The 16,385-nt window shown below is 26.6% G+C and overlaps 1 protein-coding gene across 1 annotated transcript; it reads right to left on the bottom strand.

Moving 5' to 3' along the window:
* Nucleotides 1-376: 376 nt before the first annotated feature.
* Nucleotides 377-15,526, bottom strand: LOC122850830 (protein artichoke-like). The gene is made up of 9 exons (XM_044149892.1): nucleotides 14,935-15,526; nucleotides 14,553-14,829; nucleotides 14,081-14,438; nucleotides 13,071-13,210; nucleotides 6,485-6,924; nucleotides 3,163-3,423; nucleotides 2,740-3,096; nucleotides 1,915-2,214; nucleotides 377-1,704 (listed from the first exon to the last, which is right to left on the bottom strand). Exons 1-9 carry the CDS (start codon nucleotides 15,524-15,526, stop codon nucleotides 377-379), a joined length of 4,053 nt encoding a protein of 1,350 aa, XP_044005827.1.
* Nucleotides 15,527-16,385: the final 859 nt, after the last annotated feature.

The following is a 16,385-nucleotide window of genomic DNA, read 5'->3' as shown; positions in this document are numbered from 1 at the left end:
TAAAATGCACAAGTTACCTTTCAAAAATGTAAAACAAAATTCATTATTTTATCAGGTGAAATTCGCATGTCTAGAGGTAAATTTCGCCTGATTAATTTGTCATATATTTTTTACAAAATAAAAGAGTAAGATTTGCTCTTAAAAAATTAAAAATTGACCTCATAATTTGTAAAATTTACCGAATAAAATAGTTTTTTTAGTTTTACCTTTTTTTCGGGTAAAAGTTGCATTTTTTTGCTTAGCGTCCCCCAATCGTACACAAAAAAGGTAAAATCTACCAATTATTTTTCTCCGTGAACAATAATTGAAATTTCTTACAGAATGATAACATTTCCAGAATGTGTATATATTTTTGTTTTTTAATATATGACAGAAATTATTTTTGACAATGATTCAACAAAGACATAGTATTATTTAAACTTATAATTATTTTTCGAATACAGGAATTAAAGAACAAAATATTATCCGAATCAATGTCATTTCCCGATAAATCCAGTACTTTACATTTAAGTCCTTCAAGTTCATGATTCAAGTTTTTCAATTCATTGTTACTTAAATCTAACAACAATAAGCTATAATATGGAAAATTATCTTGCATTGTCAATGCATGAACATCAATTTTCACAATGCGGTTATCATTAAGTTCAAGCACATTCAGTGTATGGATATGATTGAAAACATTAATCGGAATATGTTTGAGTTCATTGTGGGCCAAATTAATTATTTTTAAATGTGAGAGTCCATAAAATGCATCTTCTTCGATTCTCCGAAGTAATGTATGACTTATTTTGAACTTTTCCAAATATGTCAAACAAGTTAATGATTTTTTTCGTAATTTTTTTATTAATCCACTTGTATATGAAAGGTTGGTAATTGCCGGAATGCTATTTGCAAATGGATCATTACAAATACCCACATAAGCATTCCCAACAATTTCCAAGCTTTCCAAATGACGTAAAGATTGCAATGTTTCAATCAAGTAGAATTCATCATCAATTGCTTCGATTTTTAAAGATTTGAGATTATGGAGATTATCAAAATGACGATCTCTAAGTTTAACTGGGCCAACATTCAGTTCAAAGTTTTCTAAAGCTATTAAACCAGCAAATATTTCTCGTACAAAAATAAATTCACCTCGTGAATGTTTATCAATTGTTAATGTTTTTACTTGATTTCTACTTGTCATATTTACGAATGCAAATGGTTGTATCGATAAAAAATCGTCGTCAATATATAAACCAAGTACTAAATTGGAAACAAATTCTGATGGATTTTTTGGACCAAATATATTAAATTTTCGTCGAATATCAATATCGTTATGAGTTACAAATAATAATTCATGGTTTTTCATACAAATCATAAACGAAGTTTCATCGAAACACCAAAACTTTATATTTTTTTCATATTCTTTATCAAGAAACAATTGAAGTTTATTAGAATCATCAAACATTTTGTAGTCGTCAAATTCGTAGTCGTCAGGAGACATTATATCATTATTGGAAAGATCAATATGTTCAATCAATATACCATTGAGCATATCATTTCTTAGGTGTTCCAATTTATTAAAACTCAAATCTAACACTGATAGGGTTTCAGGTTTACAGAAATCTTCAGTTTTTCCGTGAAACGTGCAATCAGTGGGTAAATAATTGCTCTTCTGTAATCGAAATGCATCATCTCCAATAAATGATATCAAATTATAAGCTAGTGATAATTTTTTCAATTTCAGCAATCCAATAAATGATTTTTTATTGATTGAAGTTATTTTGTTATTTTCCAGTATGAGGGTATCGAGATTTTCAAGACCATCAAATGCTCCAGTATTAAAAAAACTGAGACGGCCTTCAGTGATGATTAGAGTATTGAGTTCTTGGAGACATTTGAATGATCCCGTTGGTATTCTTATGAACAAACTTTTTTGGTATTGAAGATATCGAAGTTTTTCATTTTTCGATTTATACAAATCATTGCAAAAATAAGATGAACCATGTTCTATAAGTATTAAACTTTTTAAGGTTTTTAAAAGTTCTACATACATGCAAAATTCATTCTGAGTTGATAGTGTAAGTGATATTACAAGATGTTCTAATTTTTTCAACGTATTTATGTTATTTTGTTCCATTGAAATTGGATACGTCTTGAATACCAGATTTTTAAGGGTTGATAATCCTTTAAATGCTTCAGAGTTGAGTTTAAAACTTTCACTAGATGAAGCTATGATTAATGTTTCAATAATCAAATTAGAAAATGCTTGTTTTTCAATATATGATAATTCATTGTCCGAAATTTCAAGTATTTTTGGTGAAAGTCTAGTTGGCATAGATTTCATCGTTACTGATAAAAGTGTTTTACAACTTTTACAAATTTTAAAAATATCATTGTCACTTGAATAACATTCATGATTAATGCATTCTAATGTGCTATCTTTATTGACTGCAGTTTCATGATAAATTATATCAAAATGTATTCTATTCAATTCATTAATACCCCATTGTACATGATCCTTAGAATCTATGATTGAGTTTTCATTCAATAAAATCTTATCAGCGATTGCATAATTAAATACACCAGTGGATATAAGAATTATTTTATTTGCAGAGAGATCAATTGTTTGACAATTTTCAAACGATTTATTCTTGAGGTTAACTAATGCATTGTAGCTTAAATTCAGTAATAAACAATCCCTACTGAGCATTCTAATTAATGAGTATTCATGGACTGCTTTTATTGAGTTGTTACTTAAATCTAATGTTTCAAGATTTCTCATAATGCCATTATTATGTGGTGGAATATAACTTAGATTTTGATTCATTGTTATTGAGAGAACTTTCAATTTATTTAAATTGCTAAATGCATCAAATCCGATTACTGACAACTGTGTTTCTGTGATTTTCAAGGTTTTAAGCTGTGTCAAACATTCAAATGAACTGTCTGATATTTGATAAATTTCACCACCTGTATACTGAAGCTGTGATATTATTAATTCACCCTCAAATGAGTCACAAATACCAATAGTGCCATTATCTAATATCTCCAAACTTTCCAAATTTGGTATATCTTGTAACTCTTCGCTAAGTCTTGTCCATGTTTCATTAACTCTTAATTTTAAAAATTTTAAAAAATCTAAGTTCCAAAATATTTCATAATTTAATTGAACTCTACCTCGTGTTATTTCCAAAGATTCAAGTCTGGTTAATTTTGTGAAAGCATTCTTTTCAATTATCAAGTTGCCGTCAGATAAACTGAGTATCAACTTTTTTGTTTTTGTCTCTGAATGACCATCGTCAAATGCATACTCTTGTAAGAGTATAATATCGCTATCATCGACGTTAATTGTATCAATATCCTCCTCATAATCGGCATATTTACGATCATAATGTATTAACTCAAAAGAGTCTCTTTCACACACTGGAAATGAATTTCCTATCGAAAAACAAACTATTTCTGATAAAACACTTTGTAAACGAATGAAAAGAAATGCTTTAAATATTAGCCACGAAGTTAAAAATTTCTTCATTTTTTTTTTTTTTTCAATTATATATTGATTATTAAATTAAATAAAGTAGCACAGGTTTGTAAATAACTCAAACTGTTTGAGGTTAAATAGAAGACTGACAAAATTCTCTTTCAAGTTTATATACATACAGGCTTTTGCTATTTTAATATTAAATATGTTATCATAAATACATAAAATAACATTTTACATTTGATTTTCAACCTACATATTTTTCCGCAGTTATTAATTTCCATCTTCCTTCAAATAATTTATGCATTTTTCCTTGAAACTATTATCTATGTACTTTGACACGTTTTTACGAGTGATAATGTTAAAAATAATTTTTTTTTTTTAGCCAATTATTTTTTAACACAAAATATTAGCATTAATTTCCAATTATTTGACTTTTTTATTTTTATTTAAATGAATTATATATACATTTTATAACTTAATTTTTATCTACAAAAGATATGTAACTTTTTGTTTAATTTTGATTTATTTCTATCAAGTAGAAAAAAAAATATAAGACTTGGTAAGAACCAGATACAGAATCTCCGTGGATTACAAATTTCTAGTACATAATAATTTTGTTGAAAACATATGATAAATGGACAAAGAATTTACATTTATCCTTGATATGATGTATGGAAGTACCAGAATATATTTTATATATTTTTTTTAAATATTCTTTTTTAAACAAAATTGTTTTTTTAAAAAACTTGCTTTAAAATATTTGAAGGTCGTAATAATGAAAATACATTAATTTTTATGATATTTTTAAAACTGACTCGAGCAATAAATGTTTATGACTATAAAATTCTATTTCCGTTTATATGTCAGCTTATCTACGAAAAACCTTGAAATTTCCATGTCAGTTGGATGAAAATTTCTTTACCAATTTTTACGAGTTTAAAACTGTTTATAAATTATTCACTTTGAGCTTCAAAATGCATTATGTATGTTTTCAAAAATTTAACGAGTTTAAAACTTTTGATAAATTTTGAATAATATATATGTATATTTTTTTGTCTCGAATATATATTTTTTAATTTTCTATGTTTGTTAGGCCCATAGTTTTTTCAATTTTGATAAATGATTTATAGAATACAAAATATATTTCTTATTAAAAAGCTATATTTTTGTTTTTGACTTTTTTTATTTTAATTTATAATTTGGTTTTTAATGACAAAATAAATTCATAATAACTTTTCATAATTAAAATATTAAACTTTGATTTTTTTTTTACAATTTTATTAATTAGCACTGATGTACTTACCAGTTGAAATTTATTTCAAAATTTTATATTCATCTTTGATGCACGATGTTTGTGAATATTGAAAAAAATTAAAATAAAAAAATTTTGTTAACGCATTCGTTCCCTGTTAAAATTGAAAATTTTCAAAACTTCGGCGAAAGCCTTTGTGGTTGCTACAGCTCTGAGATCAAATATTTATTAGATTTATTAAATTTTATATTAATAACACTTTACGGAAAAACATTCAATTTATACTTGTTTTTTTTAATTTAAAAACGCCAAAATTATAAAAAGTTTTAATAAAAAAGATAAATTAAGTATCAAAATATAGTGAAAGAAAAAAAATAGTTTATAGTTTTGATTTTATTCTTTAAACAACAATATTTAAAGTGCCAAACCTCAATATTTTTTTTTTTTCAAATTATGTAACAACATAAATACCGATTTTACCGATCGAGCGAGTAAGGTAAAGAAGGTTTGCAGCATAAACGCAAGTCGTTCTTAAAAAATATGAAAAACGGAGTTGCCAATAATTGTTTAGGCATTGCATAACTTTTGAACAAATCAACGTAGAAAAATTTTATAAAGCTCAAAAAATTCTTAATTAAATTTCTGAGAGCCACACTGTTTTCATACAAATCGTAAAAATCGATCCTTCATGGTTATTTTTCCATTATAAGATAGTGCATAGTACTTATTGTTATAAACAATTGTTGATAACTCCTTAATTTGAGCTCGGAGCGATTTTTATCAAGAGAGTGTGGCTCTCGGTATTCGAAAAACCAACAATTTAAGACTAAATTGAAGTTTTTAAGTTCGATTTTTCAAAAGTTATACGAAATCTAAAAAAACGTTAAATTTGTTTTTTCGTTAATTAACAAATTTCTAACAATAGTGAAAAAAGTTTTATTCCTCAATTAGATAGATTTTTTAATGCCAAGTATTCTGGCAAAAAATCGCATCCATGATTTGTTTTTAGTTTTCTATAATAATCCGTCTTGAAAATTTATCAATAACCTTCTTTTGTTAATAATAAAGTGATAAACAATTGAGTAACTTTTTATCATATCCTTGATTATAGTATTTTTTCTAAGGTTTAATTTGGTCCTAGTACGAACTTTCTATCTACTTTACTTTAGGAGATATGAACGTTTTTTCATTTGGTCGTACAAAAAACAATACTAGTAATAAACTAGGCCTATAGGTAAAAAATAAATACAATTTGAAAATTAAATTTATTGATTTAAATTTTATTTCTGTTTTAAATAACATGGAGTCAACTACACAAATTGTATTATAATATTATTTGTTTATCATCAAGGTCGAAATAATGTCAAGTATAATTTTATGACATTTTTATTACTACTGACAAGCAAGTTTGAAAACAATTTTTTATAACTCATATCTCAAATATTTATATATTTTATTTTAACTTTCTTTAGTTTGTCTTTTTATTGAGGAGAAAACCTTGGACTTTTCATGATGGCCGTTGAAAAAATATGATAACATTAGTATTGAGCCAATCAGAAATTTGCGAAGACAATTAAAGATAAAAAATTTAACTTTAAATAACATATATTAAAATCAACAAAAACTTTAGTGAAAATACAGCTGAATTATTTATCTTAAAGTATACGGTGATGTTTTTCGACAAGATGACTTATATTTTGAGCCAAATAAGATGAAATTACTATGACAATCTTTACCGTGACTCATCCAATGGCTATATTTACGTCGTGGTTCGTCATCTGATATCTTAAAATGCTGACCAGGATGATGACGTTGGCCTAATCTATCAATTAATTCTCCGATTTCAGCTGAATATCCCATTATTGTCCTTTTACTAGACAATAGTGGATTCTCTCTTATATCAAATACTTTACATACCAGATTGCCAAATGTTCTTTCTGGTATATCAACTATTTTATTGTAACTTACATTGATGAGTGTATAATCATTATTGATGGTCATCAATGATCCAATATCAAAGCCAGTAATATTATTATTATTAAGTCTCAGTATTTTTAAAGCTCGGAGATTGTTAAAAACATTTATGACAATACGTTTGATGTTATTGTATGACAAATTGATTTTTTCTAAATAATCAAGTCCAAAAAATGCATCCCGTTCAATTGTCGTCAAACTTGTTTTTGTCACTCGCAAATATTGAAGACTTGGTAGACAAATGAATGAATTTTTATGTATTACAGTAATAGGACCTTTGATATAAGAAAGATATAAAAGGGGTGGAAGTTTGTGTGGAAGTCGATTATCACAAATACTAATTGACCTACCCTGGTAGAAATACTCCGTCGGGTCGACATATGGTTCGACTTATTAAGTCGGCGGTAAAGTCGACCCAATGTCGGCCGTATGTCGGTACAATGTCGAACTTGCCCGTTTGTCGTCGTTAAATCGAGGTTATGGTATTTGAAAAAAAAAAAATTCCTAGCATGGTTTTTATTAAAATGACATTATAGGCAGCGGTATTTTATTTATTATTGGATAAATGAACTACATGTACTTTATTTATTGAATAAATAAGTTGTATGTATTTTATTTATTTAAAAAATGAGATACATCAAAATTATTCTTTGAAAATGAAAATTTCCAAGAAAAGCTGCAGCTAAGGAAAAGATGTGGCTGAGGGAATACATTTGCCAAAAAAAATATATTTTCAAGCTACATTCATTCCTTAGCCACATCTTTTCCTTAGCTGCTGCTTTTCCTTGGACATTTTTATTTTTCAAAAATGAAAATTACATGTATTTTATTTATTTGATATAAATAGTAGGAAAAGATGTAGCTAAGGAATTACAGTTGCCAAAAAAATTATGTTTAAAGCTACATTATTTCCTTAGCCACATTAATTCCTTAGCTACTGCTTTTCCTTGGACATTTGTATTTTTGAAAAATAAATTCACATGTATTTTATTTATAAAATAAATAAAAAATGTCCAAGGAAAAGCAGTAGCTAAGGAAAAGATGTAGCTAAGGAATTGAGGTTGCCAAAGAATTATGTTTTAAGGAAATAATTCCTTAGTCACATTAATTCCTTAGCTTCATCTTTTCCTTAGCTACTGCTTTTACTTGGACATTTTTTATTTATTTTATAAATAAAATACATGTAAATTTATTTTTCAAAAATACAAATGTCCAAGAAAAAGCAGTAGCTAAGGAATAAATGTGGCTAAGGAAATAATGTAGCTTTAAACATAATTTTTTGGCAACATTAATCCCTGAGCCACATTAATTCCTTAGCTACTGCTTTTCCTTGGACATATGTATTTTTAAAAAATAAATTCACATGTTTTTTTATATATAAAATAAATAAAAAATGTCCAAGGAAAAGCAGTAGCTAAGGAAAAGATGTAGCTAAGGAATTAATGTGACTAAGAAATTATTACCTTGAAACATAATTTTTTGGCAACATTAATTCCTTAATACATTAATTAGCTACTGCTTTTCCCTTTGTATTTTTAAAAAATAAATTCACATGTATTTTATCTATAAAATAAATAAAAATGTCAAGGAAAAGCAGTAGCTAAGGAAAAGATGTAGCTAAGGAATTGGGTTGCCAAAAATTATGTTTTAAGGAAATAATTCCTTAGTCACATTAATTCCTTAGCTTCATCTTTTCATAGCTACTCTCTTGGACATTTTTTTATATATAAAAAATGTGAATTTATTTTTAAAAACCATGTCCAAGGAAAAGCAGTAGCTAAGAAAAAGATGTAGCTAAGGAAAAGATGTAGCTAAGGAATTAATGTGACTAAGGAATTCTTCCCTTGAAACATAATTTTTTGGCAACATTAATGCCTTAGCCACATTAATTCCTTAGCTACTGCTTTTCCTTGGACATTTGTATTTTTGAAAAATAAATTTACATGTATTTTATTTATAAAATAAATAAAAAATGTCCAAGGAAAAGCAGTAGCTAAGGAAAAGATGTAGCTAAGGAATTGAGGTTGCCAAAGAATTATGTTTTAAGGAAATAATTCCTTAGTCACATTAATTCCTTAGCTTCATCTTTTCCTTAGCTATACTGCTTTTACTTGGACATTTTTTATTTATTTTATAAATAAAATACATGTAAATTTATTTTTCAAAAATACAAATGTCCAAGAAAAAGCAGTAGCTAAGGAAAAGATGTAGCTAAGGAAAAGATGTAGCTAAGGAATTAATGTGACTAAGGAATTCTTTCCTTGAAACATAATTTTTTGGCAACATTAATCCCTGAGCCACATTAATTCCTTAGCTACTGCTTTTCCTTGGACATATGTATTTTTAAAAAATAAATTCACATGTTTTTTTATATATAAAATAAAAAAAAATGTCCAAGGAAAAGCAGTAGCTAAGGAAAAGATGAAGCTAAGGAATTTCCTTAAAACATAATTCTTTGGCAACCTCAATTCCTTAGCTACATCTTTTCCTTAGCTACTGCTTTTCCTTGGACATTTTTTATTTATTTTATAAATAAAATACATGTGAATTTATTTTTCAAAAATACAAATGTCCAAGGAAAAGCAGTAGCTAAGGAATTGGCTGGTTAATGTTGCCAAAAATTATGTTTCAAGGAAAGAATTCCTTAGTCATTAATTCCCAGCTACATAACTACATCTTTCCCTACTTATCTTTCCTAGCTACATCTTTCATAGCTTTGCTTTTCCGGACATTTGTATTTTTGAAAAATAAATTCATGTATTTTATTTATAAAATAAATAAAAATGTCCAAGGAAAAAGCAGTATGATAATAAAGAGATGAGGTTGCCAAAGAATTATGTTTTAAGGAAATAATTCCTTAGTCACATTAATTCCTTAGCTTCATCTTTTCCTTAGCTACTGCTTTTCCTTGGACATTTTTTTTTATTTTATATATAAAAAAACATGTGAATTTATTTTTTAAAAATACATATGTCCAAGGAAAAGCAGTAGCTAAGGAATTAATGTGGCTCAGGGATTAATGTTGCCAAAAAATTATGTTTCAAGGAAAGAATTCCTTAGTCACATTAATTCCTTAGCTACATCTTTTCCTTAGCTACTGCTTTTCCTTGGACATTTTTTTTTTATTTTATATATAAAAAAACATGTGAATTTATTTTTTAAAAATACATATGTCCAAGGAAAAGCAGTAGCTAAGAAAAAGATGTAGCTAAGGAAAAGATGTAGCTAAGGAATTAATGTGACTAAGGAATTCTTTCCTTGAAACATAATTTTGGCAACATATCCCCAGCACATAATTCACTAACTACTGCTTTCCTTGGACATTTGTATTTTTGAAAATAAATTCACATGTATTTTATTTATAAAATAAATAAAAATGTCCAAAAACAGTAGAAAAAAAGATGTAGCTAAGGAATTGAGGTTGCCAAAGAATTATGTTTTAAGGAAATTCCTTAGCTTCATCTTTTCCTTAGCTACTGCTTTTCCTTGGACATTTTTTTTTATTTTATATATAAAAAAACATGTGAATTTATTTTTTAAAAATACATATGTCCAAGGAAAAGCAGTAGCTAAGGAATTAATGTGGCTCAGGGATTAATGTTGCCAAAAAATTATGTTTCAAGGAAAGAATTCCTTAGTCACATTAATTCCTTAGCTACATCTTTTCCTTGGACATTTTTTTTTTATTTTATATATAAAAAAACATGTGAATTTATTTTTCAAAAATACATATGTCCAAGGAAAAGCAGTAGCTAAGAAAAAGATGTAGCTAAGGAAAAGATGTAGCTAAGGAATTAATGTGACTAAGGAATTCTTTCCTTGAAACATAATTTTTTGGCAACATTAATCCCTTAGCCACCAACTACTACTTTTCCTTGGACATTTGTATTTTTGAAAATAAATTCACATGTATTTTATTTATAAAATAAATAAAAAATGTCCAAGGCAGTTCAATAATAAGATAAGAAGGAATTGAGGTTGCCAAAGAATTATGTTTTAAGGAAATAATTCCTTAGTCACATTAATTCCTTAGCTTCATCTTTTCCTTAGCTATACTGATTTTACTTGGACATTTTTTATTTATTTTATAAGTAAAATACATGTAAATTTATTTTTCAAATATACAAATTTCCAAGAAAAAGCAGTAGCTAAGGAAAAGATGTAGCTAAGGAAAAGATGTAGCTAAGGAATTGATGTGACTAAGGAATTCTTTCCTTGAAACATAATTTTTTGGCAACATTAATCCCTGAGCCACATTAATTCCTTAGCTACTGCTTTTCCTTGGACATATGTATTTTTAAAAAATAAATTCACATGTTTTTTTATATATAAAATAAAAAAAAATGTCCAAGGAAAAGCAGTAGCTAAGGAAAAGATGAAGCTAAGGAATTTCCTTAAAACATAATTCTTTGGCAACCTCAATTCCTTAGCTACATCTTTTCCTTAGCTACTGCTTTTCCTTGGACATTTTTTATTTATTTTATAAATAAAATACATGTAAATTTATTTTTCAAAAATACAAATGTCCAAGGAAAAGCAGTAGCTAAGGAATTAATGTTTTCTAAGGAATTAATGTTGCCAAAAATCTATGTTTCAAGGAAAGAATTCCTTAGTCACATTAATTCCTTAGCTACATCTTTTCCTTAGCTACATCTTTTCCTTAGCTACTGCTTTTCCTTGGACATATGTATTTTTGAAAAATAAATGCACATGTTTTTTTATATATAAAATAAAAAAAAAATGTCCAAGGAAAAGCAGTAGCTAAGGAAAAGATGTAACTAAGGAATTAATGTGACTCAGGAATTCTTTCCTTGAAACATAATTTTTTGGCAACATTAATCCCTGAGCCACATTAATTCCTTAGCTACTGCTTTTCCTTGGACATATGTATTTTTAAAAAATAAATTCACATGTTTTTTTATATATAAAATAAAAAAAAATGTCCAAGGAAAAGCAGTAGCTAAGGAAAAGATGAAGCTAAGGAATTAATGTGACTAAGGAATTATTTCCTTAAAACATAATTCTTTGGCAACCTCAATTCCTTAGCTACATCTTTTCCTTAGCTACTGCTTTTCCTTGGACATTTTTTATTTATTTTATAAATAAAATACATGTAAATTTATTTTTTATAAAAAAAAGGTCCAAGGAAAAGCAGTAGCTAAATAATATTGACTAAGGAATTAATGTTGCCAAAAATTATGTTTCAAGGTAATAATTTCTTAGTCACATTAATTCCTTAGCTACATCTTTTCCTAGCTACTGCTCCTGGACATTTTTATTTATTTTATATAAAAAAAAAACATGTAATTTTAAAAATACATATGTCCAAGGAAAAGCAGTAGCTAAGTAATGTGGCTCAGGGATGTTGCCAAAAAATGTTTCAAGGAAAGAATTCTTAGTCACATTAATTCCTTAGCTACATCTTTTCTGCTTATCTTTCCAGCTACTACTTTTTTCTTGGACATTTGTATTTTTGAAAATAAATTTACATGTATTTTATTTATAAAATAAATAAAAAATGTCCAAGTAAAAGCAGTAGCTAAGGAAAAGATGAAGCTAAGGAATTAATGTGACTAAGGAATTATTTCCTTAAAACATAATTCTTTGGCAACCTCAATTCCTTAGCTACATCTTTTCCTTAGCTACTGCTTTTCCTTGGACATTTTTTATTTATTTTATAAATAAAATACATGTGAATTTATTTTTCAAAAATACAAATGTCCAAGGAAAAGCAGTAGCTAAGGAATTAATGTGGCTAAGGAAATAATGTAGCTTTAAACATAATTTTTTTGGCAACTGTAATTCCTTAGCTACATCTTTTCCTACTATTTATATCAAATAAATAAAATACATGTAATTTTCATTTTTGAAAAATAAAAATGTCCAAGGAAAAGCAGCAGCTAAGGAAAAGATGTGGCTAAGGAATGAATGTAGCTTGAAAATATATTTTTTTTGGCAAATGTATTCCCTCAGCCACATCTTTTCCTTAGCTGCAGCTTTTCTTGGAAATTTTCATTTTCAAAGAATAATTTTGATGTATCTCATTTTTTAAATAAATAAAATACATACAACTTATTTATTCAATAAATAAAGTACATGTAGTTCATTTATCCAATAATAAATAAAATACCGCTGCCGATAATGTCATTTTAATAAAAACCATGCTAGGAATTTTTTTTTTTTCAAATACCATAACCTCGATTTAACGACGACAAACGGGCAAGTTCGACATTGTACCGACATACGGCCGACATTGGGTCGACTTTGAATTCGACTTAACTATGTCGAACGCTAAAAAATATTTCTACCAGGGTATTTTTAACAATATTCAACGAAGTTAAAAGCCCTAAATATATCAGAGATATACCCAAGTACTGTTTAGTTCCATTAACTTCAATTTTAAGACGAGTCAACTCAGTTAATCTGTAAAATGCACCATGTTCAAGAACAGTTAGTCCAACATTAAGTTCAAGATTTTCTAATTTTGATAATCCATCAAATGAATTTGATGAGAGCTTCAATCCATCTCGAATATTTTTATTGAGAATCAAACTTTTGATAGTGACTCGGGTATCAATGTTTTTCCATGCATCATTTCGTATTGATGTGATATTATCAATTGATATTTCCATTTGAAAATTTTTTTTTTCTTCATCAGATAATTGCAAAGTTGAATCGAATTGATTTAATGTAATTGATGTTGCAATCGCATCGTTGATACAAATTGTCCACCAATTTTCGATACGACAAAATAATTTAACTTTAATTTTTTTTGATCCTCTGACAGAAAATAATTGACTATTATTGTATGCATATACAAGTCCTGGTAATTTAGAATTATATTCAAAATGTATAATGTCATTGTTTGAAAGATCAAGCTGTTTAATTGATAAGATACCTTCAAATGTTTTATCTGAAATGACATGTAATTTGTTTTGACTCAAATCGAGAAATGATAAATGCTTATTTAATTGTAAAAAAGCTCCATCTTCAATAAATTTAATTGAATTAGATGCTAGTAAAAGTGTTTCCAAATTCGTCATGTGACTGAATGCGTTTTTTCGAATATTTGTCAAGTTGTGATTGAATTGTAATAAAAGAGTAACAAGACTGTCAAGACCATTAAATGCGTCATGCTCAAATCCAGTGATATTAGTGTTATCTATAAAAAGATACTGAAGGTTCTTTAAACATGAAAATGCATTTGATTGAACAGTTTGAAATGAACCTTTCTGGTAATGAAGTGTTTTAAAGTTTAAATTACTGCTCGTTTCATTACAAATTTTATTGCAAAAATTGAATGCGTCATGATTGACAATCGTTAAACTCATTAGATTTTTAATTCCTCGTATCGAATGACAAAGAAAAAATTGTGATTCATTTACTGATAATGATAATCGTTCTAAAGTATCCCTGATATAAAAAAATGTTGGATTTTTAATCAAAATCGGTTGAGTATCAAGTTGAAGATTTTTAAGTTTTGGTAATCCTTTTAATGATTCACCAATAAGTTGAAATGGTTTTGCAGATGATTCAATTATCAAATTTTTAATGGTCAAATTATAGAATATGTAATCTTCAGTTAATATTATATCACTGTCTTCAAATATAAGTGTTTCTTGTGAAAGTCTATAAGGCATAGTTCTCGCAATGACCGATACAAGTTGATTTTTTTTTTGACAAATTTTGAAATAATGATTTTTACTTTCATAACAAATGAGAGTTTGGTTCTTTTGTTCATTACTATTGGAAATTGTAAAATCCAAAAAATCATAATAAAAATACACTGTTGTTTTTAATTTATCAATACCCCATTTTTTCTCATCAATGAAATCTGTAATTATATTATTATCCAACAATATTGTATCAATCATTGAATTTTTAAATTCGTTATTAGCAATATATTTGATTTCATTGCCTCCAAGATCAAGTGTTATGCATTTGATATTTTTAAAAAATCCATTTTCAATAGATTCCATAGAATTATAACTCAAATTTAATAATTCACAATTTTTACTCATCGTTAAATATGTGTTGTCCAATTTTGATATTGAATTGTAACTCAAATCCAATATTTTTAATTCAGTTATATTATCGAAAATATTCGCAGGGATGATATTAAATTTATCATTACCTGTTATTGATATTTTTTTTAATTTTTTCAATAAATCAAATGTATCTGCCTCTATTATTGACAGGCTAGTTTTCGTGATGTTTAATTCTTCAAGATTTGCCAAACACTCAAATGATTTTGATGATATTGATCTTATAAATCCACCCATAAATCCAAGTATTTTTATTTGAAGTGTATCAGTGTTGGTAAATTCACAGATGTCAATATTATAATTATCCAACAATTCCAAACTTTTTAATCGTGGTAAATTTTTCAACACCTGACTCATTTTTGCAGATCCTTCATTGACTTTTATCTTAAGATGTTGCAGATTAGATAAATTTTGGAAGCTATTTGATTCCAATTGAACTGGACCCGAATTTATTTCCAGGCGCTCGAGTTTTGTCAAGACAATAGCAGATGGCTCGATTATTATATCTTTATCTGATAAATCAAGTACAAGACCTTTTATGTATTTTCCAAATCCGAAATCATCTTCATACTCAATAAATGCATGATGACAAATTACATTTATTGAGTGACCAATATATTGAATTTGGTTTTCATTTAATGATTCATACGCTGGTTTATATTGGATTAGTTCTCCCGTGTTAGTTTTACAAATTGGATTAAGATATTTTACTCGATAACAAATTTGATTCGATAAAACACATTGTAATTTAATGACAAATTGTATTGTAAATGTTAGCCACGTCATTGTTGACTTCTTCATTTTATTCTTTTCAATCATTGACAACAAGATTGAAAAAATTAACTCTGGTAATCCAACAACTTAGTCGACTGCTCAAGATTCAACAGAACACTGACAAACTTTTGTTTCAACCTGATATTTAGTTCTTGGATTTTTAGTGTAAAATATTAACATTTATGTAATCTCAACAACTCGATACATGTTTTTTTTATTGTTTCAAATTCAATATAGGTAAAAAATTTATTTTCCGATACATTTATTCCAAATTTTTACGAGTTTAAAACTTTTGAAAAATTATTTTTAAAAAATATAACTTTAGCTATTTCAATTTTTCGATTTTTTTGTAATTTTATTATTTAGAACAATAACAATTTTTGTATGTTTAAAGAATATTTGAAGGTTGCAATGATAAAATGTAAATGATGTTGTACAATACTTTTATGATTGACACGAGTTTGTAATAAAACGTTTATGACTTACTCAAATATTTATTTCATAATGGCTGAAAAAAAAATCTTTTACAAAAAATAATACGCAAAAAAAATTTTAGATATGACTGTATTCGATAATCAGTTTTTGTCACAAATTAATTTTTCCATATAGTCATTATGAATTCTACAAATTTTTGATAGCATAAATTTCATTGATATTATTTCTTGAGGTTTTTTTCAATAGAAAAATATGTATAATAAATAACATTTTACATTTTTAAACAACTACAATATTATTATGTATATAAATATATTATTTATTATATTCCTATTATAAAATTAAATCATTATTTTATATAACTTATTATTAAATATTTACTAAATTATTATAAACTTACTAGATAAACTTTCATAAAAATGTAGTTCATCTATCT

The sequence above is a fragment of the Aphidius gifuensis genome, linkage group LG3 (assembly GCF_014905175.1).
Source record: "Aphidius gifuensis isolate YNYX2018 linkage group LG3, ASM1490517v1, whole genome shotgun sequence".
In the NCBI taxonomy this organism is placed as follows: Eukaryota; Metazoa; Arthropoda; class Insecta; order Hymenoptera; family Braconidae; genus Aphidius; species Aphidius gifuensis.
The sequence above is the reverse complement of the archived record's forward strand: the minus strand, read 5'-3'. Positions and strand labels throughout refer to the sequence as shown.